Raw genomic sequence first — 27,241 nt, 5'->3', positions numbered from 1 at the left:
ATAATCAGGAAATAACTTCACACATACAGAATCTTTAAAACAGATTTGCACATGGAAATTTTTTAAAAGAAAAATGGATACATAGTTGTATACCGTCAAGATTTAACTATAATATTTAAGTGGCAAATAGAACTTTTAAAACACTTCAGTGAGAAGAGGTGTGACACTATGAAGGCAGAGGTGATGAGGGCAAACACATTGCTTCATGTGACTCTTTGTGAAGAGGCAGATGGACAATGAACAGAGATGATCCCCAAGAATACTATGATCTGAGCTAGGATCCCTAGCCCTAGAGTGCTGCTGAAAGAACTAGACAGCCCAGTAAGGGACTTCCAAAGCTAAAATAATGGTAAGCACCCCAATAATGCAGGAGATCATGCAGCAAGGAGGAATAAACAGATCATACAGGCAGAGAGAGAAGGATTACAAATACTGGTCTCTGCTTTCGGAGGATTCCTCCTCTTTTAGGGATGGTGACTAACCATGAAGAACACTCACAGCAGGGCAGTGGAATAGGAGCACTGTAGAATTTTAAGTCCTGTAGTCTTCCTTTCCACTACAGAGCACTGTTAATTATCTGGCACTGCTACAATGTAAACCTAAGCCCCTATCATCCTCAAATCCTCAGTAAAGTCTTCTATAAGCATATATACTACCTAGATATAACAATAAAATTGATGAAAAAAGTATTTATTCAAAATTCAATTTGGGGAAAACTATCATGGCTTAACTTCAGCCCGTCTTTTTATCTTGCATGTGTGATACTTGATACCATTATGAGAAGCTACCTTTTTAAAAAATACACACTATAGAATTTAAACAATTACCTTTTGACACCAAAAGCAACAAAAGAAAAATAAATTGGACATCAAAATTAGAAAACTTTGTGCTATAAATGATACCATCAAGAAAATGAAAAGCTGACCCACAGAATGGGAGAAATTATTTGTAAATCATATACCTGATAATAGACTTCTACTTTGAATATACAAAGAATTCTTAAAATTTGAGTAAGAAATAGATGAATAACCAATTTAAAAATAGGCACATGATTTGAATAGCTATTTCTCCAACGAAGATATACAAACGGTTAATAAGTACATGAAAAGGTGCTAAACAACATGACGCACTCAGGAAATGCAAACAAAAACCACTATGAGATACCACTTCTCACTTACCAGGATGCCCATAATCAAAAAAACAGACAGTAACAAGTATTCTGGAGGATGTGGAGAAAATAAAACCCTCCTAAATTGGCTGGTAGGAATGTAAAACAGTGTAGCTACTTTGAATTACTTTGAAAAACACTTCACAGTTTCTCAAAAGGTTAAACAGAGTTACCATATGACCTAGCAATTCCATTCCTAGGGATATATCCAAAAGAAATAAAAACATATTTCCACACAAAAGTGTACACAAATGTTCACAGCAGCATTACTCATAATAGCCAAAAAGTGGAAATAACCCAAATGTCCATCAACTGATGAAAAGATAAACAAAATATGGTAAATCCATACAACGGAATTGGGCAATAAAAAGAAATCTGAAGTACTATTACATGGAACAACATGGATGAACCTTGAAAATATGCTAAGTGAAAAGAATCCAGTCACAATGGACCACATATTGTAAGATTCTATTCATATAAAATGTTCAGAATAGGCAAATCCATACAGACAGATTTGTGATAACCTGCTGTGAAGAGGAGGAAGAATTGGGGACTGATGCTGAAGGATGAGGGGTTTTTGGTATGGGATAATGAGTCCCACAACTTATTGTAGTGATGGATGCCCAACTCCATAATTATACCAAAAGCCATTATACCACTTTAATTGGGTGAATGGTATGGTATGTGAATTGTCTAGCATTCAAATTACTACTTAGTAGTTAAACAACATAGAGAAGTAAAATACATAAGCAGAATAAGCTAACAGACAGACATACAGATCAAGGGAACAAAACAGATTCAAGACAAAACAATTCTAAAAATAAATATTTTAAAAAAATAAGGTACTACACCTTTAGCACACTGGTTCTCAGCCAGAGGCAATTTTGCCCCCCACAAGACATTTGGCAATGTATGGAGAGATTTTGGGGGGTTATCACAACTTGGGAAGGGTCGTGCTATCATAAAGGACAGAGATGTTGCTAACTATCCTCAATACACAGGACAATTCCTCACAACAATGAAGAGGAAGAGGAAAAAGAGGAGGAAAAGGAGTAAAAACAAGAGGAGAAAAAGGAAAAGAAGAGAAGGAAAACAAACAAGGAGATTATTCTCTATTAACGAGACATAACAATCACATTACTGGATTAGACTCTGGTTCAAAGTAGGAAAATTTGAATACACTGAATATTAGATGATAATAGGGAATTACTGTCAATTTTATTAGGTGTGACGATAATGCTGTGGCTATGTTTTTTTAAAAAAATCCTTAGTTCTGGGAGATTCATAAAAGAAATATTTTGAGGAGAAATGACATAATATCTGCAATGAAATCTTAAAATAGTGGAGCTATAACAACACAGAAAGCAAATATGACTCAATTTTAACAAATCCAAGTTATTGTATATGTGTGCTAGTAATATTTTTTTTTCAGAGTTTCTGTATTTTTAAACGTTTGCACTATAAAAAGTTAATTTAAATTATCATGAGTAGTTTTTCCCCTACAAAACACCTCACAAAAACACAAATAATATGTAGAAAATAGCTTGGAAATTCTGACAAAAAAAAAAAAAAAAAAAACAGGATAAATAGTTGTATTATCCAGGGCTGGGAAAGGTCTTTTTTAAAACAGCAAAATCTGTAGGAAAGGATTGACATATTTGACAACATAAAATTAATTTCTTCTTAATAGCAAAATAAAACCATAAAGCATATATGTACTTTTAAAAATATGTGTACCATATACAACAAAAGATTAAAATCCATGAGTAAACAGTTGTTTATAAATCATTAATAAACCAATACTCCAAAATAAAAATAGGATAGGAACAGCAATTCAAAACAGGAACTACAAATGGCTAATAAGCATAGGGAAAAATTATCAACTCTATCTGCAATCAAAAAAATCCAAAATTTTAAAGCAAGAATACAATTTTTACCTAATAGGCAAAGAGGAAAAATTATAAGTCAAATTTGTTTTAATAAGCTAAATAAAACATTCAAAAGTATAAAGTATGGCTATTGACATTTGTACTGACATACAATTTTTAGTCAAGTATTCATCTAGTCCTATTTGATTAAATATATTCAATAGAAATAGAAGCTGAATTTCATCAAACACCTTCGCATTTAATACTTTGAAATTTTTTTCTCCACTGACCAATTAATAAAGATATGTTATATTAGCATATTTCCAATAATGAGCCATCTCATGATTATCATCTGTAATAAATCTCAATTGTGTAGCATATTCTTCCTTTAATGTACAATCTGACATTAATCTATTTTATTTATAAGTTTTACATGAATATTCATAAGTAAAATTATTCTATAAATCTAAGACAGGAGGTTACAAATTTGTATACATATGATCCCATTTTTAACACATATAAAACAAAATATTAAAGATAGGAAATTTTTTATATTTATTTTATAGGTAAAATTTATAAAATAATTTTCATTCTATTTCTTTATTTTTTTCTTTTCTTCATTGTGAATATTTTCATAAAGGAAGAAAAGATAGGAAATGTTAATTGTGGTTATTCTGGATGATGAAATTATGAGTGATTAATATTTTCTTTCCATTTAACTTTACATTTCAAACTTTTATAAGCATGATTTTTAAAATGACACCTCAAAAAAGCCATCTTCATTTGAAAAAGAAAAATAATTAGCTGTGAATGTCTACATGAAGAAATGATACCCCTGTATAATCTACTCAAGGCCAAGACAAACAACCAAAACAAGCTTTTGAATTACAACGATAAGATCTCTAACAAGGTATCACACTCCCTCACAGGGTTAATACATGTGGATAAAGAAAAAAAAGCTGGATTTCCACCAACATTATATGAGATTGCAAAAGTTTAAAAATTATGTTGCTAATAATTTTAATATCTTAGCAATATTAAACTATTAAAATTATTTCTTATAAAACATCTAACAACAAAAATGATTTTTTAAATTGTATTTAAATCAATTATTTTAAAAACTCTCCCTGAATAATGGAAAGAGTATTGATATACTATGTTTCTTGAAATAACTATAGAAATATTTTGACACGGAAGGGAGCATCATTCCACTATATGTTTCAAGGCAAGGAAAAAAACATCAAAAAGAAAATTAAAATCTTCTTGACTGTCCAGGTTTTTCAATAGATACTCTGGTTCTCTTTAGATTCCCTGTCACTATGACACTAAACTAAAAGGTATGATTTAGACATAATTTCTAACCCAACAATCTGTCGTCTACTGCCTATCCACTCTATTTGAGCCACATTATAGTACTTAAAAGATCTTCAAACATCCAGACCATTCTCTATCATTATCTCATACAGAAAAATAAGCTCAGTTACATGGAAAGTCACCTTAAGTTCCTTTAACATAACTGAATTAGAAAGAATAAATTTAGTTTATACATAAGAAAATTTCCAACCACAAAAGTATTCCTCTACTGAAGTACACAAAACTTATCACAGAAATTCATTGGTGCAAAAACAAGATAAAACAGGCCTCCCCCACCTCCCCTGTTTATCCCTCACACATGCAGGACTATAACAATAGAAGAATAAAAGTCCCAATATGTACGACATTGAACTTCTGCTTTTCCCCATAATATAATCCAAAGAGAAATAAAAATAACACAAACCCATCACAGTAGAAAAAGCTAGATCCTCAATGCACAGCGTAACACTGAACTGTCACCAACCTTCTAACTCTTTGCTTCTTTCTTATGAAAAGGAGCACCCTCTAAAACAACAGAGGCCATCACTTATTAAGTGTTTACTAAACCAGGCACAGTGGTGGGCAACTATAGTCCCAGCTACTAGGGCTGAGGTGGGAGGATTGCTTGAGCCCAGGAGTTCAAGGCCAGCCTACGCAACATAGTGAGATCTCGTCTCCAAAAAAAAAAAAAAATGTTAAATATAAAAAAATAGGGCCGGGCGCGGTGGCTCACGCCTGTAATCCTAGCACTCTGGGAGGCCGAGGTGGGCGGATCCTTTGAGCTCAGGAGTTCGAGACCAGCCTGAGCAAGAGCGAGACCCCATCTCTACTAAAAAAAAATAGAAAGAAATTATATGGACAGCTAAAAATATATATAGAAAAAATTAGCCGGGCATGGTGGTACATGCCTGTAGTCCCAGCTACTCGGGAGGCTGAGGCAGGAGGATTGCTTGAGCTCAGGAGTTTGAGGTTGCTATGAGCTAGGCTGATGCCACGGCACTCACTCTAGCCTGGGCAACAGAGTGAGACTCTGTCTCAAAAAAAAAAAAAAAAAAAAATATTAAGTGCTTACAATGGGCTAGGACCTTAGCTAACCTATTTAAATATGTCTACCTCACAACTCTATGACATGTTATATGACTAACACTACTCTACAGATGAAAAAACAGCTAAATGATAAAACTGAAGCATTAACTGAGCTTGGTTTAAAATGAACTGAACATGTTCTTAAGCCATTATTTTACACTTAATCTCAAGTAGGTTTTTACAAAGGCGGGGGTGGGAAAAATTCTGCACACAGTATCTAAATAATTAAATAAAAGTGATTTATTAAGATTCAAAAAATTTGATTATCAGAAAAAACAGAAGTAACTAACCTGACACTAACAGTCCTGGATACTGTTTAGGAATCTGATATAGATTTTGTAGGTATTAAGATAACTTTCGGGTATGTTCTAGAGTTAGCACAGACTCAGATAAATTTCCTTCCCAATCCTGAGGGCTGTACAGTAACAACTCAATATCGGAACCATAGTCCTGAATCTCAAAGTACTACAAGATCCTCTTAATTCACAATAACAAATAAGCCTAACAGTGTTCATTTAACTCACAGATGAAATGTGTCATTTTAATCAAGATAAATTCACATAAGAATCATACAAGGAAATTACACAGGTCTGGACTGTTTAAGAAAAAATATACAAACCATTCTATTATTTCACCTTTTAAATTAACAATGAAAAATATTTTTAAACGCATAACTCAAGTATAACATAAAAAATAAAAGTTAAATTTTCTACTGTGATCTTTTCAATTTATTTGAGAGGAAAAGGAAAGGGTAAAGGTTGGGGAGAAAACCCTGAGAGAAGGAGCACACTGCAGACCTAGTCACAGAAGACAATAATAAAGACAGAAGGCAGGGTGGGGCCGGGAAATCAACACATACACAAAGCAACAGTGACAAGAAAGAAAAAAAGAAGTATAAAAAGGAAAATAGAGACAGATACAGATTCACCCACAAAGGACCTTGATGGCATAATCTCCAAGTAAACTGCTACTGTAACAGGAACATCCCACTCCTTAAGTATAACAGTTTGTTGTATCATTACATGAACCCAGATAAGCAATTGTATAAAGGGATGAAATTATTTATATGCTTAGTACCCATAATTTAGCTTTATATGAGTTCAAATTTTATTTGTAATAGTTTAGCCTTAGTCCTTTTCTTAACCTACTGTACAGTACTATAAATACCAATGAAGGCAACTACATAATTTTTTTTAAAAAAAGGATTTTAGCATTCCTTACCTTTCTCCTCCCTATGAGACAAACAATTCAATAGAAGAGGTTATATAAATTTAGAGCCACTTTACATAAAACTTTGCCAAACTGACAAGAATCCTAGTACTTCCCATGTCAGAAAACTGTACAATAATGGCATTTTTAAAGCATAACATGGAAGAGTACTACAATTTTTCCCTTTCATTTCGTCTACAGTAAAAGCTTTAGTGACCAGAAGAAACACAGGTTAGCCAAAATTTCTGGCTATGACCAATTCATATTGTAAAGGTGTTATCCCTCTGGATTTCCTCCTCCTGAAATTCAACCTAAACCCTGCTCTTAGTATTCGCTTTGGAAATGCAATACAAAATTAGAAAGTTAGTAAAAACTGAGATACAAAGTAAAGAAAGAATTAGATCATCCTAGGTCAAAGAGGATTACTTTAACATGTTAAAACTTTTTCAATGAAACAAAGACAGAACATGAAAACAACTTCAAACATTAAATTCTAAGTTTTGAAAATAAATTTCTTGCTATTTATAACAGAGAAAATAATAATAAAGCCTAGTATTGATTGTTACCGTGAGAAACACTGCACAGTACTCAACCTGTGTTAGTTACTTCACTTAATACTCATAATAAACCTATGGGATCCGTACCATTAATTTATAAATCATACACATGAAAAAACTGAAGCTCATAAAGGTTAGTAAACTTTCCAAGGTCAAGATGCTCTGAAGTGACAAAACTTAGATTCAAATCCAAATAATCTGACACCAGCCATCACTCTTAACCAAAAGTGTACATCCTTCTTCAGAAATCAGGAATATTCAATTTGTGATAAAATATATAAAAAAGATGATTAACATTCTGAGTCCCAGTACAAAGATAATCTCACTAACTTTCCTAGTCATATAAATTTTGCATTAGCTTCTAGAGCTTTGTGGTTCATAAAATACATTGTTTTAACAAATCATAAAGTACTCTCAAGCCTATTTGGTTTTTCTAAAACCTATATATAACCAACACGCACTATTTGTAAAGCACATTATTTCAGTTTCTTTTCCTGTATCTTAGTTGTGTTCTACCCTTCAAATTGTCTCCAAACTCCCTCTATCCCATTTCCTTTTACTCTCCTGACTTCTCCCAGGATTAGTCTATTGCAACATTTTAAGGGTTGAACACTTAGGTACTGCCCAAGAAAAAGATCAGATGTTAGTAATTAACATCAAATGTAAAAATAGCTGATTATATTAGTAGTTAGTTGCAGTCTAACTAGACACCAATAGTGTTTCTCAGCTGAGAAAAATTCTGCGGAGAGCGGGGGAGGCTATCTCAAACTCATGAAGAGAAATCAAGAACAAATTGCAAAGTACAATATCATTGCTTGGAGAAATACACTAGAAAATACATAATATCACATATTAAAGTCAGACCATTATTGCCTAGAATTTATGTGGCAACAGAAATGTGGTGAGATTTTATTTCATATTTAACTCTCCTACTAAAATTGTACAACTTCAATCAGTTTTACAATTTCCAAGCTTCAAATGATGGTGAATTCAAAGGCCATTCTCCACACATGTACGTTGTCACACAACTCTAGCCTGAAAATAAAAGAAATCACAATACAAGGAATCACAAAACTCCCTCCTATGCCAAACCAGTTAGGCTAAGAATAGCCCGGGAGTTTCCGGAGCAAAACCAATTCAAGTTTAAATGGAGTAACATCCAAGGACTCTTCAACAATGCAGGGCTAAGGTCAAAAGCAAAGTAGGATTCACCTTTGGTTTTCCACAGATGTGGAACAATAAAAAGATCCCTCAGGAAATTGGAGAAAACAGTGCAATAAGTCAACAATGGTGATTATTCCCGTTGACATGTATGATCCTTTCATACTAACTTCAAAAGTGTATTACATACATATAGATGATTATACTAGTTTAATTTTAACAGCTGAACTGAGCAGAATTATTTCATTGAACTTTTCTAGTACATATTATTTCTGAATCTACAATGGAATTATAGATGGGTGAAAGGCAGCTGCCGTCCTTGAAAATGTACTCCTCAAATTTCCAACTTTGAAATCCATGACCAAATTTACAGTCATACTTACAAAGTTTCAAAGCATTAAAGGTCATACAAACTGAAACACTCAACAAAGTGCCAAGAAAATTAGCATTATTGTACTATTAATATAAGCAGTTTTCTTTAAGTGTATCTAATTTAGGAATTAAATTCTAAGTAGTATTCACAAAGTCATAATAAACATCACGTAGTAAGAAATGCAAAATATTAAAATCCAAATCTTTCTTGCATTTATAATTGGTTACATCAAAATAATAACCTAATCAGATTTTTCCCTTTAGGAAAAATTAAAACAGAATTACATTCCCAACTAAAAGCCTCCTGTTCAACTTTTTTATCCAATTGATCCTAAACATAATATTCAACCACAGTGTACTGATATATAAAATGTCTACTGAACATAGATAATAACCAATCCTTTGAAGGTAATTAATGTGATAGTTTAAATTTATCAAAGACAATTTTGTCTAAGTAATTTTTCACTTTTATCTTAATTTTTCCTGAGGGAATATTCAACATTCATTCTTTCAACAGATAATTAGTGAGGCCTACTATGTGTCCAACTGTTTTAGGCTCTAGGAATACAACTGTGAGCCCCATCCTCAGGAGTTTACTAGGAAAATACATGTAATAAGCAAATAAATAAAAATATAATATGTAGAGGTGGAGACCAAGGGACCAAGTATAACTTTTACCAGGGTTACAGAATTCAGCAGGATCTTTTGGTAAAGATTGACAGAGCTCTGAAATGAGACTTTAAAGAGTCTTCTCTGTTCTTATTTTTTTTTCACTTCTCACTGTGATTTATCTTAGAGCAAACATAGGCAGTAGAGATGGACTGACTCTTCAAGTGCTAGGAAAGCTCATTTCAGAGCTGCCATCTCATCCAAACTAGTGGCTTCATCTAGAGTTGTAAAGCTAATCCAAGTCAAACTTACCTTTTAATTATACTCTCTAGCCTTTTCTTCCTCTTAATTGTTCACCCTTTAGTCATATTTTTGTTTTATTCTGAAAAAAGATGGCCAAAGTGGCACAGAGCTAAATTTAACCCTAATAGTGATTTCTGAGGGCAGGTTTCCCAACTGACTCACCACTTCAGCACCGGAACTTATTAGCATGGGCCCAGCACAAAGTAGGTATATTCATGTTTGGTGAACCAATTAATCCACAAAAATCAATCTCCATTACAAGTTACAACCAAAGCCTTATAAATATTATCCTTAACAACAGCTTTTCCTTTTAAGAATTTACCAGGGTTGATTAAAAAGTAATAAAAGATTTCCTTTCCCACAAATGTTTCAAAATATGTACACACAAATGACTACTAACCCTTAAATAAGTCACCTTTTTCAAAACGTTTTTTGGAACTTCCCTTAAAGAAATTCTTTGGAATCAGTTTACCAACCACACAAGAAACTATCCTCATTTACTAATTTATAAGACATGCTCTCAGTCTATTTTTTTTTTTTTCCTTTTACTTCTTTTAGTCTATTCTCTGCCTCCCCTGTAACTGCACCAATGGTCAGGGACATCCTGGGGAACCACCCACCCCCCCACGCAAAAAGATAGTAAGCAAAAAAGCCAGATTTTTTGCTTTACAATTTGAATTTATTAATACAAGGCCTATAAAGAAGAAACCTGATGTATTAACTACTAATATTTGTATAATGACTGACTATAATATAATATAAAGTTATGCCCTCCATCTATAATATAAAGTTATACCCTCCATCACCTTACATGATCTTCATAACAATGTAAGAGCAGCTAGAAAGATGCTATTATGGCAACTTTACACCGAAGGAAATGAAAGCTTAGAAAGTTCAAATGACTTCCCTCATCATAAACAAGTGGCAAAGCTAGGACTCATCTCCTATAATGCTTAACACATAGGTTCATTTGCATGCTGCCTCACTACTATAAAAGGTATAATTTGTTGATAGACACAGGTATTCATCATCATGACTCCAGCCAATTGATTCATTTAACTTCAACCACCTTTTAAAATGTTAAACAGGCCAGGAGCGGTGGGTGGCTCACACCTGTAATCCTAGCATTCTGGGAGGCCAAGGTGGGAGGATTGCTAGAGTTCAAGACCAGCCCGAGCAAGAGTGAGACCCTGTCTCCACTAAAAATAGAAAAATTAGCCGGGCATGGTGGCATGCGCCTGTAGTCCTAGGTACTCGGGAGGCTGAGGCAGAAGGATCACTTCGGCCCATTAGTTTGAAGTTGCTGTGAGCTGTGACGATGACACTGTTCTCTCTGGCCCAAGGCAACAGACCAAGACTCTGTCTCAAAAATAAAAAATAAAAAAAGTGTTAAAACAGTGTAAGAGCTGTTCCCTTGTTTTTAATTCAAAGTTCCCTCTCCTTACAAATATTGAAGGTATTATATTATCAAAATTAAACCTGACTCTGAAATAGAAAGTCAATTTTAGATTACAACTAAGGAAGCATTTGATAGTCAGTGAAACCACAGAATTTCAAAACAATTTAAAAAGCCATAATTTGAGAACCTCACTCAGGCAAAGCTGTAAAGTCCCTGTAATAGTTAATTTTAGATGTCAACTCGACTGGATTAAGGAACACTTAGAAACCCAGTAAAGCACTATTTTGAGTGTGTCCGTGAGGGTGCTTCCAGAGGAGACTGGCATGAGAGTCTGTGTGGACTAGGTGGGGAAGATCTGCCTTTCATGTGGGCAGGGCCCAGAGAGAACAAAAATGAAAAAAGGCAAATGTGTCAATCTATCTACTGGACCTAGGATATAGTCCTCCTCTGTAGTACTTGGACAATAACTCCAGGCTCCCCAGCCTTTGGATTCTAGGACTTACACCAGGTTCTCAGGCCTCTGGCTTCAGACTGAGAGCTACATCATCAGCCTCCCTGTTTCTGACGCCTTCAGATTTGGACTGAGCCAGGCTACCAGCATTCCAGGGTCTCCAGCCTACTGATGGCCTCTCATAGGACTTCTCAACCCCCATAATCACCAATTCCCCTAACATATCCCTTCTCATATATCTATTTTTCTATATATATCGCTATCAGTTCTTTGTCTCTGGAGAATCCTAATACAGTCACTTAGCTTTGCCATCAAATGCCTAGTCAGTGGCCAGCACTGGAAACTCTCTTAACCTATTTATTACATAGTTAGACTAGAAATGATACAAATCCTAAGTAAGCATAAGTATATCTAATGATGTGATTAAATTAAGACATACAGCACCCTTTATGATCTGCAAAAGTCTATGCGTATGCTGGTAGTTATTACATTAAGATATGAAAAACCACACATTTTGCAACAGCCCTATAATAAACATACAAATGCCATAAATCTTTAAACCTACGAACATTTCTACTGATTTCCTATTCCACTCCCAAATTTAACCTCATATTTCCCCAAATAAAATTGGTAGGACTGTAAATTAGTACAGCCTCTATGGAAAACAGTACGGAGATTCCTCAAAGAAATAAATGTAGACCTATCATTCAATCCAGCAGTCCCACTACTGGGTACCTACCCAAAAGAAAAGAAATCACTTTATAAAAAAGACATCTGCATTCGAATGTTTATCACAGCACAATTCACAATTGCAACAAATGGAAACAACACAGGTGTCCATCAATTCACCAGTGGATAAAGTAAATGTGGTGTGTATACACACACACACGCACACACACAAATGGAACCAACATAAGTGTCCATCAATTCACCAGTGGATAAAGTAAATGCGGTGTGTATATACACACACACACACCCCCCATGGAGTACTATTGGCCATAAAAAAGGAGTGAAATAATATCATTTGCAGCAACTTGGATGGAACTGGAAACCATTATCCTAAGTAAAGTATCTCAGAAATGGAAAACCAAACACTGCACAAATAAGTGGGAGCTAAACAACGGGTACACACAGGCACAAAGAGATATAAAGGTCATTGAAAACCATGAAGAGGGAAGCGTGGGAGGAGAGGTATGGGACAAAAACTTACCTATTGGATACCAGGAACATTATTTTGGTGATGGGCACACCAAAAGCCCTGACTTAAGCATTATACAAGGTATCCATGGAACAAAAACATATGTATTAACATTTTGAAATTTAAAAAAACTGTAGGCCAGGCAATCTGGGAGGCTAAGGCAGGAAGATCGCTTGAGGTCAGGAGTTCGAGACCAGCCTGAGCAAGAAAGAGACCCTGTCTCTACTAAAAATAGAAAGAAATTATATGGACAGCTAAAATATATATATATATACATATATATATATATAGAAAAATTAGCCGGGCATGGTGGCACATGCCTGTAGTCCCAGCTACTCAGGAGGCTGAGGCAGAAGGATTGCTTAAGCCCAGGAGTTTGAGGTTGCTGTGAGCTAGGCTGACATCACAGCACTCTAGCCCGGGCAACAGAGCAAGACTCTGTCTCAAAAAAAAAAAAAAAAATTAAAAAAAAATATAAATCTGCAGCAATGGTGCAACACTCTTAATCACAAACAATAAAATATGCACAGTAGACTAGCAAAGAAACTATCCTTTATCAATTTCTATGGAAAACTGGTCAATAAACTTTAGAACAATTCATCTGAATGCTTTAGAGTCTTTTATGCTGTTATCTATCTACTTAGGATTTCCAAGGATACTTATGGAAGTATAAAAATCTTTTAATATTTCAAAATGCCTAATGTTAGACATATATTTATCTAAGTTGTAAGGCTTAACTAAAATATCACCTATATTTGCTTTTGTTTGCAATTTTATCAACTATGCATATACAGTAATACTACCTAGCTGGCTAATGATCAGAAGTGTCAAACAACAGGTGTATGTGTGTGGAATTAATAAAATGTGAAAATAATTACTTAATGAATACAAATTCATTTATAACCCTCTGAAAACTTGGAATCAACAAATAGAAATAATACAAATTCTTGAAAATATACACAATTCTTATTTGTCTATTAAAAATAGAGACACCCCACAGAATGGTAGAAAATATTTACAAACCATACATCTGATAAGAAGTTAACATCCAAAATATATACAGAACTCAAACAATTACAAGAAAACAAATAAACCGTTTAAAAAAACGGGCAAAGGACCTGAACACACATTTCTCAAAAGAAGACACACATACAGCCAACAGGTACATGAAAAACTGCTCAGCCTCACTAACCATTAGGAAAATGCCAATTACAACCACAATGAAATATCACCTCACACCTGTTAGAATGGCTATACTCAAAAATAAAAGATAAATGTTGGCATGGATGCAGAGATGTAGGTTCCTCAAAAAACTAAAAATAGAACTACCATACAATTCCATTTCTGGGTATATATCCAAAGAATGAAACTCAATATGTCAAAAGGATATCTACATTCTCATATTCACTGCAGCATTATTCACAATATCTAAGATACAGAATCAACCTAAATTGTCCATCAGTGGTTGAACAGATAAAGAAAAGATGGTGTATATATCCACAATGGAATATTAATCAGGCTTTTAAAAGAAGGAAATTCTTTTATTTATTTAATTCTGTCATTTGCTACAATATGAATGAATATGGAGGACATCATGCTAAGGGAAATAAGCCAGGCACAGAATGACAAAATACTACATGATCTCATTTATATGTGGAATCTAAAAAAGTTGAACTCATAGAAGTAGAGAGTAGAATGATTACCAGAGGCTGGGAGGTTGGGGTGGTGGGAGGGATGGGGAATTATTAGTCAAACAGTACAAAGTTCCAGATAGACGGGAGAAAGAAATTTTGAGCTCAATTAACTAGTGGGAGACTGCTATCAATAATTTATATTTTAAAATAACTAAGATAGTAAATTCTAATGTCCCACCACAAAAAATGATTAAGTGAAGTGATGTATATGTTATCATTCCACACTGTACACATATTTCAAAACATCACACTGTACCCCATAAATGTATACAAATGACTGTCAGTTAAAAATATTAATAAAAAAAGAAAAACAAAAATTCTTGAAAAATGGTTAGCAATATTCACATTGGCTTGTCCAAAGACACTAAATAATGCTGTGTGTAGAGTGGCAAACCAGATTCATTCTAAATAGTGATGTCCTTCCACTGTCCCCTTATAAAATCCCTTTCCTACCTCTTAACACCCTCTGAATGTCAATGGACCTGTGGAGTTCTTGTTCTGGTCAGTAGCCTTTACAATGTCATTAATCGATAAAGAAATTGCTTATATATTTTAAGAATTATCCATTCCAAGAGTATTTCTATTACAAATATATTAATCAACAAAAGCAAGTCATAATATTTTACTTAGCACCTAATAGGTAAGACAACTATGTGTGTGTGTTCAAAATGAGCCCTAGAAGTTCAGAGACCCTTCCTTAAAGCACAACTCATCACTACATCTCAGGATTTCCCTAAGTGAAATACAAGAAATTCTATTAATATCTATGGTTAAACAACTTTGCAATATGCTGCAAATTCTGTCACCTTCTTTGAAAGTAAATCACCTATCAAAAGCTACAGGAAGTCCTACAAAGAAGAAACCTATTTAACTTTCTTTAGGCAAATATCCTCCAAATTTATTTGAATCACAAAACCTTTTACTTCCTTAACAACTATTAACCTGGAACCTCTAAAAGTACTACAGTTTAAGCCTTTTCCCATCTGTATCTGTTAACCTCAAAATCAAGAATTAGTGTTAACATCTAAAAACAATAAATTTGGATAAAAGTAACAACATAAACTATTTCTATTTAACATTCAGTTAATGTCACATTTACAAAAAACCCACACAACTAACAACTTTAAATAACTACAATTTTTATTCACTATTTTTACAAGCACAGGACAAGTGACAACAGGCTGATAATTGGTTTTTATGCAAAAATGACCTCCAGGGAATGCCACAGGACTGGAAAGAATTTAGCACATTTTCCTGCATCTACACATTTAGTTATCTGTAATAATAAATTCTCAGAATCATAATCCTAATAGCTTTTGAAATATCAAGTTTAAAAGTGCGTTTAATGAAAACTCACTGATAGATATTTCATTATACTCTAATGCTGTGAAAATTCAGATTAATTAAAACAAACTCTAAAGTAAACAAACATCTCGTTCCCTAATTTTGGTATATGAAGTTTGTCAGTAAAAAAGAAAAGAAAAAAAGAAGAGAAGAGAAGAGCAGAGCAGAGCAGAGGAGAGGAGAGGAGGGGATGGGATAGGATAGGATAGGATAGGATAGGATGGAGGGTGAGTAGGTGGGTACTAAACAAATAGTTTTCACATATACCATGACAAATTTTTTGCCAAATGGGGTAGCAGGAACCTTAGGAGGCGGAAGTCCTAAAAGGAAAAAAGACAGTAGAAGGAAAAAAAACTAACTGGACATTAAAAATAATATGTATCATCCCTGTAGGGAAAATGCAAAAAACACACACAAATATAACTAGCAAGTCTTTTAAATAATTCAATTGTATTTAGGATAAAAATAAAACAAATTGAGGTGAAAAAGGTTAAACTGAGAACCATATAACTGGGGCTGTATTTTCAATTCAAACTAATCTATCACATTTCAAGGTTTCAAAATTCAATGTACACATTAATGTGCTCAATTGAATGATTTTCCCTTTTAGCTCAACTTAAAATACCCCTTAATTGATTACTTTCGTGGTTTTTCGTTTCTGAAAAGGTTTCAATTAAAGATGTATTTGACAAAATGCAAAACTGAAAAGTTTCATATGAACATTTATCATTACTGTTATCATTATGTATCTACATACTTAGTATCCCCACCTTGGTTAAAAAAAAAAAAACTAAAAATAGTACACTGATGATATCAGCTACAAAGAAAATTAATGATGTACTCCACACTAAGCCACAAAAACAGCACATAATTTGGAATAAGAGGACCTAGGTGTGATTCCTGGCTCCCCCACCTGTTACATGATTTTAAGCAAGCTATTTTAACTGTCTCAGCCCATTTTCTCATTGGCTAATGGAGATAATATTACCTTCCTCAATGCTGAGATGTAAAGAAACCAAGCACATGGTATGATTCACCACCTTCTGGGCACAGTAAATGTTTGCTGAGTATAACTAATATAAAGACAGGAGAATTTTTATAGCATAGCATACATTTTGAGAGCTAACATGAATTAAATCACATCCCCTAAAACCTGCTGACTTAAGTTAGCACTAACAGATGCAGTAAAAAGTCTCACATTATTTTTTTAGTAATCAATACTGAGTGAAATTTTATATCTAAAATATTTCAAAATAGGATTATTTTACAAGGCTTATTAGAAGACTTGTTTTTAAAAAAGGGAAAAAAACTAAGGTAAAGCAAAAAGTCTTTCTCAAGTAAAGATAATTTTCAGTTTATTGATAATATTCAGACAAGGAAGTAGTATGTTTTAAAATCTATGAAGAGAGCTCAAAACTACTCATTGAGAGGCAGCTAAGCAAAATGGTCAAGAGTTCTGTACTGAGAGTTAGGAAATGAGATTCCAGTTTCAACTTGTCACTAATAATTGACCTCGGACCAGTCTCTGGACTTCAGTTTCCTAATCTATAAAACAACTACTAAAAACCATAGATAAGATCCAAGAATAATCTAATCTGGCCCTTTCTTTGGAGAGGCAATCCAGAGCAGCAGTTAGTAGAATGGGCTAGCTAGCAACTGCTACGGTTGGAATCTGGCTTTAACACTGACAAGCTGTACAGTGTATGCACACAAAGCACTAAAGTACAGCCTACTTTATACTATCATTGACTATTTAAAATATTTCACTGAAACATGAAATTACATTTAAATACAGAAGCTAAAAATAAAAAATAAAATACAGACGCTCACAAAGTTCTTTCCAAATCAAGACACTATCATTTTACTAGCAGACACCAATGAGTTCATGTGAAAATATTAAAACATGCTAAGCTAAGCCAAGTTTAATCAAAAGATCATCTCAGAAAATATGATACATTACCACTGAAAACTTACAAAGCTAATTGTTCCTACCAAAATATCAGACTTAAGGCAAAAACAGAACTTCTACCACTTACGTCTTTTATTTTTTAATCTAATACTGGTAATGACAACAGAAGCTTATGGTGTAACCATAGAATTCTCCAAGAATTAAATTAACTCCAGGAATGATAAATCTGCAGAATCTAGAAATATAAAGTGAGTTTCAAACTACTAGAAATATTTCAGAAGTAAAATCAACCAATAAGTATTTACCAGACACATCATATGCCAGGCTCTGTGCTTAGGTAAGTTCGTCAAAGTAAATCAAGTTCCAAGGACTTAGAAAGGCAAGTACGCCCTTCATCACCACATTTCACACAATAAAAGCCACTCATCTACAAATGTTTTTATTTTATTTTTGACCTACGTAGGAATACTTCCCATTGCCCATTAAAACCATTTCCTATCCTCAGTTCAGCCCACAAACATGCTTAAAATCAGCCCTGACATCAGGATCCTCACAGTACTTAAAGTGAATGGCTTCTAAAAAGATATTTCATTAGATCCACAAACTTCAGTATTTTATGTTCAATGACACCTGCATATGCCACTGCACATAACTGCGTCAACTTGGGTCAAGTACCTAGTTGCACCAATTCAGTTCTTCCCCTTAAACTATTGCTAGTAAAGGCAAACTCTACTTCTTCAAAAGTCTGCTTTTTGCAATGGACATTAGGCACTAGAAAAGGGAAATTGATTGGCTAGTCATAGTTGCCCTACTTCCATTTCTGGTCCAAAAAAAAGAAAGAAAGAAACTGTTCCACAGAGAGTAGCAAGGGGGGCATACACAAATCAAGAAGGTAAATGCTAAACTGAACTTTGTGATGGCCACGATTTCAGAGAAAGGTGATGGGGTGTGGGGGAGGGGGTTGATATAACTGAGCCATCCAAGTGTAGCTTGAGGAAAAAGGTCCACTTCACGAAAGCAGTCAAAGTAGAGGGTGGGAAACAAACCGGTATGGCCGAGCGATAAACCTAGGATGCTGACCAAACTCAGAGGTGGAGGGCCCTGGAGCCCAGGGATCGGGGAAGGGAGACCTTGGACAACCCGTAGGGGAACAGGAACCAGCGGCAACGAAGCGAGGCCAACGCTGCCACAGAGCAGCGTGTAAGGGGACACCACGAAGGGAGCGATGACTTAGGAGGTAGCGATAGCAGGAGGGAGACCAGTGCCAGGGGCGACTGGCAAGTGGCAACTGCGAAAGGCGAGGCACCGGCAGCGGGAGGTGGTGGGACTCTGTTGAGTCAGCACAGCTCCTACTCTGGGGGCACTTGTAGAATCCCCATTGCTCCTCGGGCCCTGGGGCCCGGGGCGCAGGGTCGGCCCGCGGGCCAGAAAAATGATGCTCTCTGACGGGCTGGCGTCGGCCCCTTCCCCATTTCACAGGTAAACACTGGCCGCCGTCGCCGCTTACCTCTGTTAACATTATTACACCTCGGGGAAGTGAGGTCCTCCCTAGCCTCGCCGCATGGCAACAGCCGTAGCAGCAGCGAAAACTGCCCGAGTCGCCGCCAACGGCGGCAACTGCTCCTTCAGTCCTCTCCCGGGCGGCGGCTTTACTCGGCTTTGCTGGCTTCCCCCCTGCCCGGCTGCTAGCGACGGACGCGCCGCCATCTTGGAAGAGCGACGTCCGCGTCTCCCCGCGACGTGCGCTCCCATTGGCGGGCGCAAGAGCTGCCGGCGTCTCGTGACCGTCTCCACAGCGCCGGCGCGCGGAGAAGCGGGGGCGGTCGCTCAGAGGCCCACTCGGCGCCGACTGCGAGGCCTCTGGGGCTGGGCTCTGGAGCCAACCTGGGACTGCAGGGAGTGGAGAGAGGCTCCCGCGCCGGAATCTCCTGGAAGCCGGTGCGCGCGTCCGCGGGGGCTGCCCGTCCGCCACACGCCAGGGTCTGCCAGCCTTGGGGAGGAGCGAAAATGGCAGAGGCCCAGACTTCGACTGATGGCGCCGTGGATCTCGCTCGTCTCGGGGACGAGGCGACAGATTTTCTGTAGAAAAACTTGCCTCTTGCATCTCCTTGGCCCCGCGGCGACCGAAGGGCACGCTAGGGGTTCGGCTTCCTGCACTACCTGGCATTTAAATGTGATCTGAAACTGCTCCCGCTCAGTCCCTCTCTCCTAAACTTTGACAGAAACTTTCTTTTGCCCCTACCAATCCTCAGTGAGTTCTGTACGGGGGTGCGTGACAGGTTGTAGATGTGATACGGGCATATCGGCTTTACTCCATCCTAGCAGAGTTGGACTGTAGCTGATTTGGTGATTGGCCAGCACCTGCATGACAGTGACGGCTTAGTTTTGCTTCAAGTAGGAGACCTTCAAAAAAAAATTAAAACAGGCTTTGCTTTGTAACTGCTATCTCTACCACTTTGCTGTCTTGTTTATACAATGTATTTGTGTATCAGGGTGAGCAAATTTCAGCAGATGATGTTGTAAATAGTCCCAGTTTAAATGGAACTGAATCCTGGCATTATGCGTGCATAGAAATTCCTGAGGCTGACACCATTCTGAATCTACCACTAGGTAGGTTACAACATGCACAATTAAAGACAGGCAATTGTACCTGAATTGTAGTGAAAGTAGTTTACCCGAACATGCTGGTAAAGTTTGCTACTCTGTTGTATGTTAGAAACCAGTTTCCAAGGAAATTGAAATTGTGAAGTAAATGTTCAGGCTTCACATTCAAAACACTTCCATCTCATTCTTGCCAGGGGTACAAAGGCGTTTGGGAAAACTAAGGTCAGTAGTTCTTTCCCCTTTGCCAGAATCTTTCCCATCATCTTAACAATAGTACTACTATGCTAAATGAAATTTATTTAATACGCTACTCTTAAATTCTCAAAACAATAAGTAAGGGCATTACAAACCTTGTATTATTATCTCTAGTCTATTGTCTCCACAAGGAAACAAAATGATTCATTTAAGCAGTCATGTAGAAATTCAAGAAAAACTCTGATTTTGCTCAGTTCAACTAATTGAAGCAAAGTAGTTTTTGTTGTTGTTTTAGTCTACATTGTATGCATAATTTCTACATTCTTGGACCAGCAAAATTCTGACCTCTGCAATACAATAAAATGTGTTATTGGTATTGATTGACAGATTAAGCCATGAATAGGAAATAAGATTGGAAAATACTGCCTGGACTGAGGTATTAAGGGAAACCGAGAGACATTAGAGACAGCAAGGAATCTGGAAAAAGATACTCTTCCAACATGTAAATAAGAAAACAGAGAAGGAGGCTCATTAATATTTAAGATACCAGCTAGTGAATTAAAACTGTAATTTGGTGTCTGGTTTGAGTATTCAATTTTATTCTCCACATCTTTTCCCCTTTTCCAGCAAGGCATTTTCACTATTTTAAAGGTGGTAAATTATAGACACAACTTGAGGGTTAAACCAACCTGTGATAATGACATGAATATGCTTTTTAACATTCAGAAGTTTGCCTATAGACCCAGGAGCAAGCCAAACTCAGCTCTTGCAAAGGCTTCCCTATTTTCACAGCCACAGTCCTTTCTGCAACCTAAAAAACCTATGCTAGCTGGCCTCCCAAGTCCTACTCCACCCCCTCCTCTCTGACCTCATTTCTACTAAGCACTTTGTTCCAGCTACACAGACCTGCCCCCTGCTTCTGTAACACCAGGGCATCCTCTTGCCATGGGGCCTTTGCACTATTACTTCTTGAAGGATCTTTCCACCAAATGCCTGCATGGCGATTCCTCACTTCTGTCCATTCTTTGCTTAAAAGTTACCATTTTTAAAGAAACCTGCCCTAATCATCTCTTTTAAGACATTGCCTCTTCCCCAGCGTCCTCCTTTCCTTGATTCAGATTTTTTCATAGTACTTACACTTTCTAACATAAATTATTTTTTTTTTTTTTTTTTTGAGACAGAGTCTCACTCTGTTGCCCAGGCTAGAGTGAGTGCCGTGGCATTAGCCTAGCTCACAGCAACCTCAAACTCCTGAGCTCAAGCGATCCTCCTGTCTCAGCCTCCCGAGTAGCTGGGACTACAGGCATGTGCCACCATGCCCGGCTAATTTTTTCTATATATATTTTTAGCTGTCCATATAATTTCTTTCTATTTTTAGTAGAGATGGGGTCTCGCTCTTGCTCAGGCTGGTCTCGAATTCCTGAGCTCAAAGGATCCGCCCACCTCGGCCTCCCAGAGTGCTAGGATTACAGGCATGAGCCACCGCGCCCGGCCTCTAACATAAATTATTAATACTTACTATTTTTCTTGCCTGTTGTCTGTCTTCCCTCCACCAGAATGTAAGCTCCACAAGATCAGGGACTGTCTCTTTTGCTCAATGATGTTTCTTTAGTGCCTAAAATACTAGAATAGTGCATGGCACAGAGTAAATGCTCAAAAATATTTCTTAAATGAATAGATGAATAATTTCCTATAAGACCTCAAAGGAAAAGGCCTAATTAAAGCTATTTAAAACAAAATCCTTGGTGTTGAAAGATTAAATTATTCAAAAATTGGCCATTGTGTGTTCTCCTCTTGCAATTATGAGAACATCACTTCTGCCAGTAGAATGCTAAAGAAAAGTTTATGATAGGTTTGTGAGCTACACCTTTCCCTTCACCTTGTTACACAAATACATCTTGGGCATGAGTCAAAGTTAATTCACTAGTAAGGGAAGCAACAAAGTAAATAGGGCACTATTTCAGAGATTTATGGAAATTGATAAGTTATATAGTTGGAAGAGAATGCTTACAGAAGCAGCTTTAAGAAAAAGTAATCACCTAATTTGGTACAGATTGCAATTTCATTCTATGTGGTCTTAAAAACATCCTATTCATATCAGTTGTTGTAGAGGAAACCTAGAACAGGATGATCTGAGTTACTGGGTTCTTTGGCTATCAATCAGAAATTTAAAACAAAGCAAAACAAGCTATCTTAAGAAGCACATGCTAAGGATGCATCTGTAATTGTTATTGCAAAAGGTTTGATTACTCAGCAGCAGTGTCCAGTCTGTCCGTTTAACATAGGAAAGGATGACGAGAAGAGGTAAGTGGCAAAAATCAAATGTGAGATTGCTTTTAAACAGGCCTCTGCCAGTCTTAGTAGATTTCTAAACCCACAAGCAAAGATTAAGAATATCCAGGTCACCTGTCTTTTAGGTTTGAAACAAAAACAATTGCTTCTACATATTCAAGTTGTCATAAATTGGCTCTAATTCCTTTTTGAGAAGCAGGAAAAGTATAACATTAACTCCCAAGCAAGTACATCTATCAAACAATTGTCACATTTACTCTTTTGGTGTCTTAAACCATTCTATTAACTCCAGTTTGTTCATAATGCAATATTATCAATGTCAACTACCACCTCTACTGGACATTAAATAGTACTATACATTCATTAACAAGGTCCAGTGTCAAAGCCAGTACTATACATTCATTAACAAGGTCCAGTATTGAAATAAATGATGCATTGACAACAGAAGAAACACATCCTAAGAACAGACAGCAGTAGAATATCCTGATTCTTCGTTAGAATTTTATAGGGCAATAGTAAGCAGAAATCTCAGGGCATTAAGAATGCTCTGAAGTCTAGCCATCTAGCTCAGCATGTGTTTTTCTTTTTTTCTTTCTTTCTGTTTTTTTTTGTTTTTATTTTTGTTTTTTTCTGAGGCAGGGTCTTGCTATGTTGCCCAGGTACAGTGGCGTCATCATAGCTCATTGCAACCTCAAACTCCTGGGCTCAAGTAATCCTCCTGTCTCAGCCTCCCGAGAAGCTGGGACTACAGGTGCACCCCACCACGCCCAGCTAATTTATTTTTTGTAGAGATGGGGTCTCACTGTTGCCTAGGCTGGTCTCAAACTCTTGGCCTCAAGCAATCCTCCTGCCTCGGCCTCCCAAAGTGCTAGGATTACAAGCTAGAATTACAAGTGTGAGCCACTGTGCCCAGCTTGCATATTACTTTTTGAAGAAATACTGAGCCAACTCAAGACTAAGAGAGGCAGAAATAATATGAGACTTTACTAATGAATGCAAGCATAATGAAATACTAATCTCTCTTCAATAATAGCTCCATAATACAAAGGGCCATGTTATAAATATGTAAAAGTCTGTGGTATATTTCAGAGGTATTGCTATGTCAATGGCACCTTTGTAGTTTTAAAAACAAATACTTTTACACCACAAAAGTTAGATCTAGAGCTCTTTTTAAATAGTAAATTCTTAATTATGGATATCATTTTAAGTTCCAACAGTGGGCCAAGCACAGTGGTAGGCATTTTGCATATATTATATTTAACATTTGAAAAAAACATCACAGTAGATCTTACTATCCTTAGAGGCCACTAGAGATTCAGTAACTTGCCTCAGGTTACCTATCAAGGATACATACTATCAATGTGATTTATCATTGTTAATGTTGACCTTTATCATCTGACTGAGGTAATGTTTGTCAACTTCCTTCACTATAAAGTTACTCTTTTCCCCTCTTTTACACTATATTCCTTGGAAGGAGGTCACTATGTGTAGCCCACAAGAGGGGGTACTTATGCTCCTCTTCTTGAGGGTGGAGTATCTAAATAAACTACTTGGAATTTTTTTTGCATGGGAGATTTGCCTCTTCTACATTTTTTATTTATTTCTTCTCCATTTAATCATTTCTTTATATAGAGTATGGACACATAGGTATTTGTCTTATACTTTGGGTTATAATCCAATACTACCTGACTTTGTTGTTCAAAGTTTCCCAGCTTTGGCCACTGGAGCTCTTTCAGTTATCCTATGTCCTTTTAACATACTCCCATCAATGTAGGATGGTTTTTTTGTTTGTTTTTGTGTTTGAGCACTTTCTTACTTTCTGGTACTATAAGATGCTCTAGGGATATCATTCCCCAGGCCTAAAACAGGCCATTTCTTTAAGAAATCTTGGTTCCTTTTATTGGAGAATGGTGTTAGAAACCAAAATCTAGGCTCTAGAAGTGCTGTTTGCCGCTTGGGGTGTTGTCTTTTAAGCCTTAGTAGCTGACAGAGCAAGGAATTTTATACCTTTATAGTAATCCATGTATATACACTTATCTATAAATATTTCTGTATGTAACCATCTGTATCTATATTAAGCTAAACATGAGTTCATACTGATGTCTCCAACTCTAATCCATTACCAGATGGGTCATTCTAGTCTCTTCCCCTTGCTTATCTGCAATTCCCACTTTAACAGTGAGAAACCTGGCTCCTATCATCTGCCATCCATTGACTTAATTGTTCAATTTCAAAATACATGTTTAGCAGTATCAGAACTGTTAATCCATACCCCCATGGAAAACAAATTTATCGGCTAGAGTATAGTGCCTCCGTGCAGTTCCTTTTGTTTGTAGTCTTACAGACCAATCATTTCCAAAGTTACTTAGTTCAGCACCTTTTCCCCTAACCCCTTCAGGGAAGTTGTTTCATACATTTATAATACAGTTAGATCCTCTTTTTGATGTCTGCATTGTTTCCTGAGATCTGCCTACTTCCTAAATATTTGCTTTTTTTATTTACATATAATACATTAAGTTTCACTCTTTGTGCTTGGAAGTTCAAGTTTTGACAAATGCATAATGTCATGTATCCACCGTTATAGTTCATACAGAATAGTTTCACAACCCTAAAACATAAAGAAAAAGGGAAGTACATAACAAAATTGCTTTTATGTGTTTATCTATAGACCCAAACAACTGATCATTTTATTGAATAAATTTCACTTAGATATAGAGATATTGATAGATAAATAAATATATACATATATGCACAATCTATTTCTCTATAATACCTAATTATCTGATATTTATTAAGTTCTTACCATGTGCCAAACCCTGTTCTAAGTGATTCACAACAATCCTATAAGATAGGAAGTGTTATTATTTCCACTTAAGAAATGAGGAAACTGAGGCCCAGAGACTTAAAATTTTTGCCAAAGTTTACACAGCTAATAAGGGAGACAATATTAAAAGAAAAAATTAAATATATACATATGTATACACATATATTTATATATATGTGTGTGTATATCATTAGAGTTATATAATACAGAATTAGGTATATGTGTAAGTCTTCAAGTATATTAATTAAGCTAACTTTAAGAACTAAAATTTTTCAACTATCTTTGTCTCTACTTTCTTACGTAAATCATAAATGTTGTGATTGGCCTTTCACCTCCTGTTTTTGCCTTCAGCCAAAGGAGGAAATGAGAAAAGGAATCAGTACTCCAAAGACCAAGCCTAATATGTCCCCATATTTAAAGTTTACCTCAGCTAGTTTCATTTTTACAAAGGAAGGGTAAAATCAAAGACTGTCATTGTACTGCTTCCTATTTTACTAGCTCAACAACTAAGATTTAAAAAAATAGACTATTCTGAGCATTACTATTGTTTTTAAATGGTGATATGTTAATTGGCACAAAGTTAATTTGGCATGATTTCACCCTTTCACATATGGTGCTCTTTTTGTTTTCAATAAAAATTTTAAATAAAAACTATTTATAATAAATGTACACACAATTAAATGGAAGAGATGTTACACAAATGCCACATGATATTGGCCATAGAATAAAAAGAATAGAAGCCCAGAAAGATTTGCATTGTGGCCCTGCCTTTTCTATTAAATAGCATTAAATCTGGGAAGTGACAATTCACCATTTTTTGAGCTTCAGTTTCCTTTTCTGTAAAATAATAAGATTGAAACATATAATCAGATTAACACTAACGTACTGTCTACGTTAATGTAGTGGGTTGTTATTTTAATCATTGGATGATAAAGCCCTGTGACTCAAGATCAAATGCTTAAGATTTATTTTCATTTGAAAACTGTGATATTTAACAAAAATAAGTTGCAGTTCATTTTCCCATCACTTTCTTTCAACAAGCATATTCATCATCACCTTTTACAAAAACCTTGCCACTGAGCAGCGGCACATACTTCTGTGAACTATTTTGTGTATGGTAATGAACTCCTTGAATTACCACCTTTCTATTTAAAATGAGACACCACCTACCTTATAATGGCCATATGTGCAAATACCCATGAACAGAGAAATCAGCAGAATTGTCCAGAAAAGGCCTGGTCTATAAACACCACAAATAAAAGGCATGTAAAATCAGTTTATTTATTCTTCAAATCTATAGGACATTCACCTAATTTGGATGGATAAGATTTGTACTCTGTCTTGTTCACTAAATCAGCAAAATGCTGAGGGCTTCACATTTTATTTTTAAAAATAGATGTCCTTTTCGAGTTTTCCTGTTGCTGGGGAAGTGTTCTTGCTGTTGCTAACAGAGAGCTAAATGTTCTGCTTTGAATGGGATGTGTTTGTTTTTATTGGTAGGAGTGGCAGAAGGATGAATGAAGGAATCTATGTTTTTAACTGTGTTTCTCTATGTGAGATATCTTGCCTTCTGTGTAGAGGTACATGACTGGCTATTTACCAGAGAATCCTTTAATACAATCATTGAATATGCTTATTTGTTTAC

The 27,241-nt window shown here is 35.9% G+C and overlaps 1 protein-coding gene across 1 annotated transcript in view; it reads right to left on the bottom strand.

The window, feature by feature from the left end:
* Window positions 1-19,378, bottom strand: part of SNX13 (sorting nexin 13) — a 141,191-nt gene extending 121,813 nt beyond the window's left edge. Inside the window, exon 1 of the mRNA XM_069462706.1 lies at window positions 19,189-19,378. Coding sequence (XP_069318807.1) covers window positions 19,189-19,200 — 12 coding nt within the window. The 5' untranslated portion in view covers window positions 19,201-19,378. The remainder of the gene's footprint in view (window positions 1-19,188) is intronic.
* Between the last annotated feature and the right edge of the window lie 7,863 nt (window positions 19,379-27,241).

Source organism: Eulemur rufifrons, chromosome 29 (assembly GCF_041146395.1).
Source record: "Eulemur rufifrons isolate Redbay chromosome 29, OSU_ERuf_1, whole genome shotgun sequence".
In the NCBI taxonomy this organism is placed as follows: Eukaryota; Metazoa; Chordata; class Mammalia; order Primates; family Lemuridae; genus Eulemur; species Eulemur rufifrons.
The sequence above is the reverse complement of the archived record's forward strand: the minus strand, read 5'-3'. Positions and strand labels throughout refer to the sequence as shown.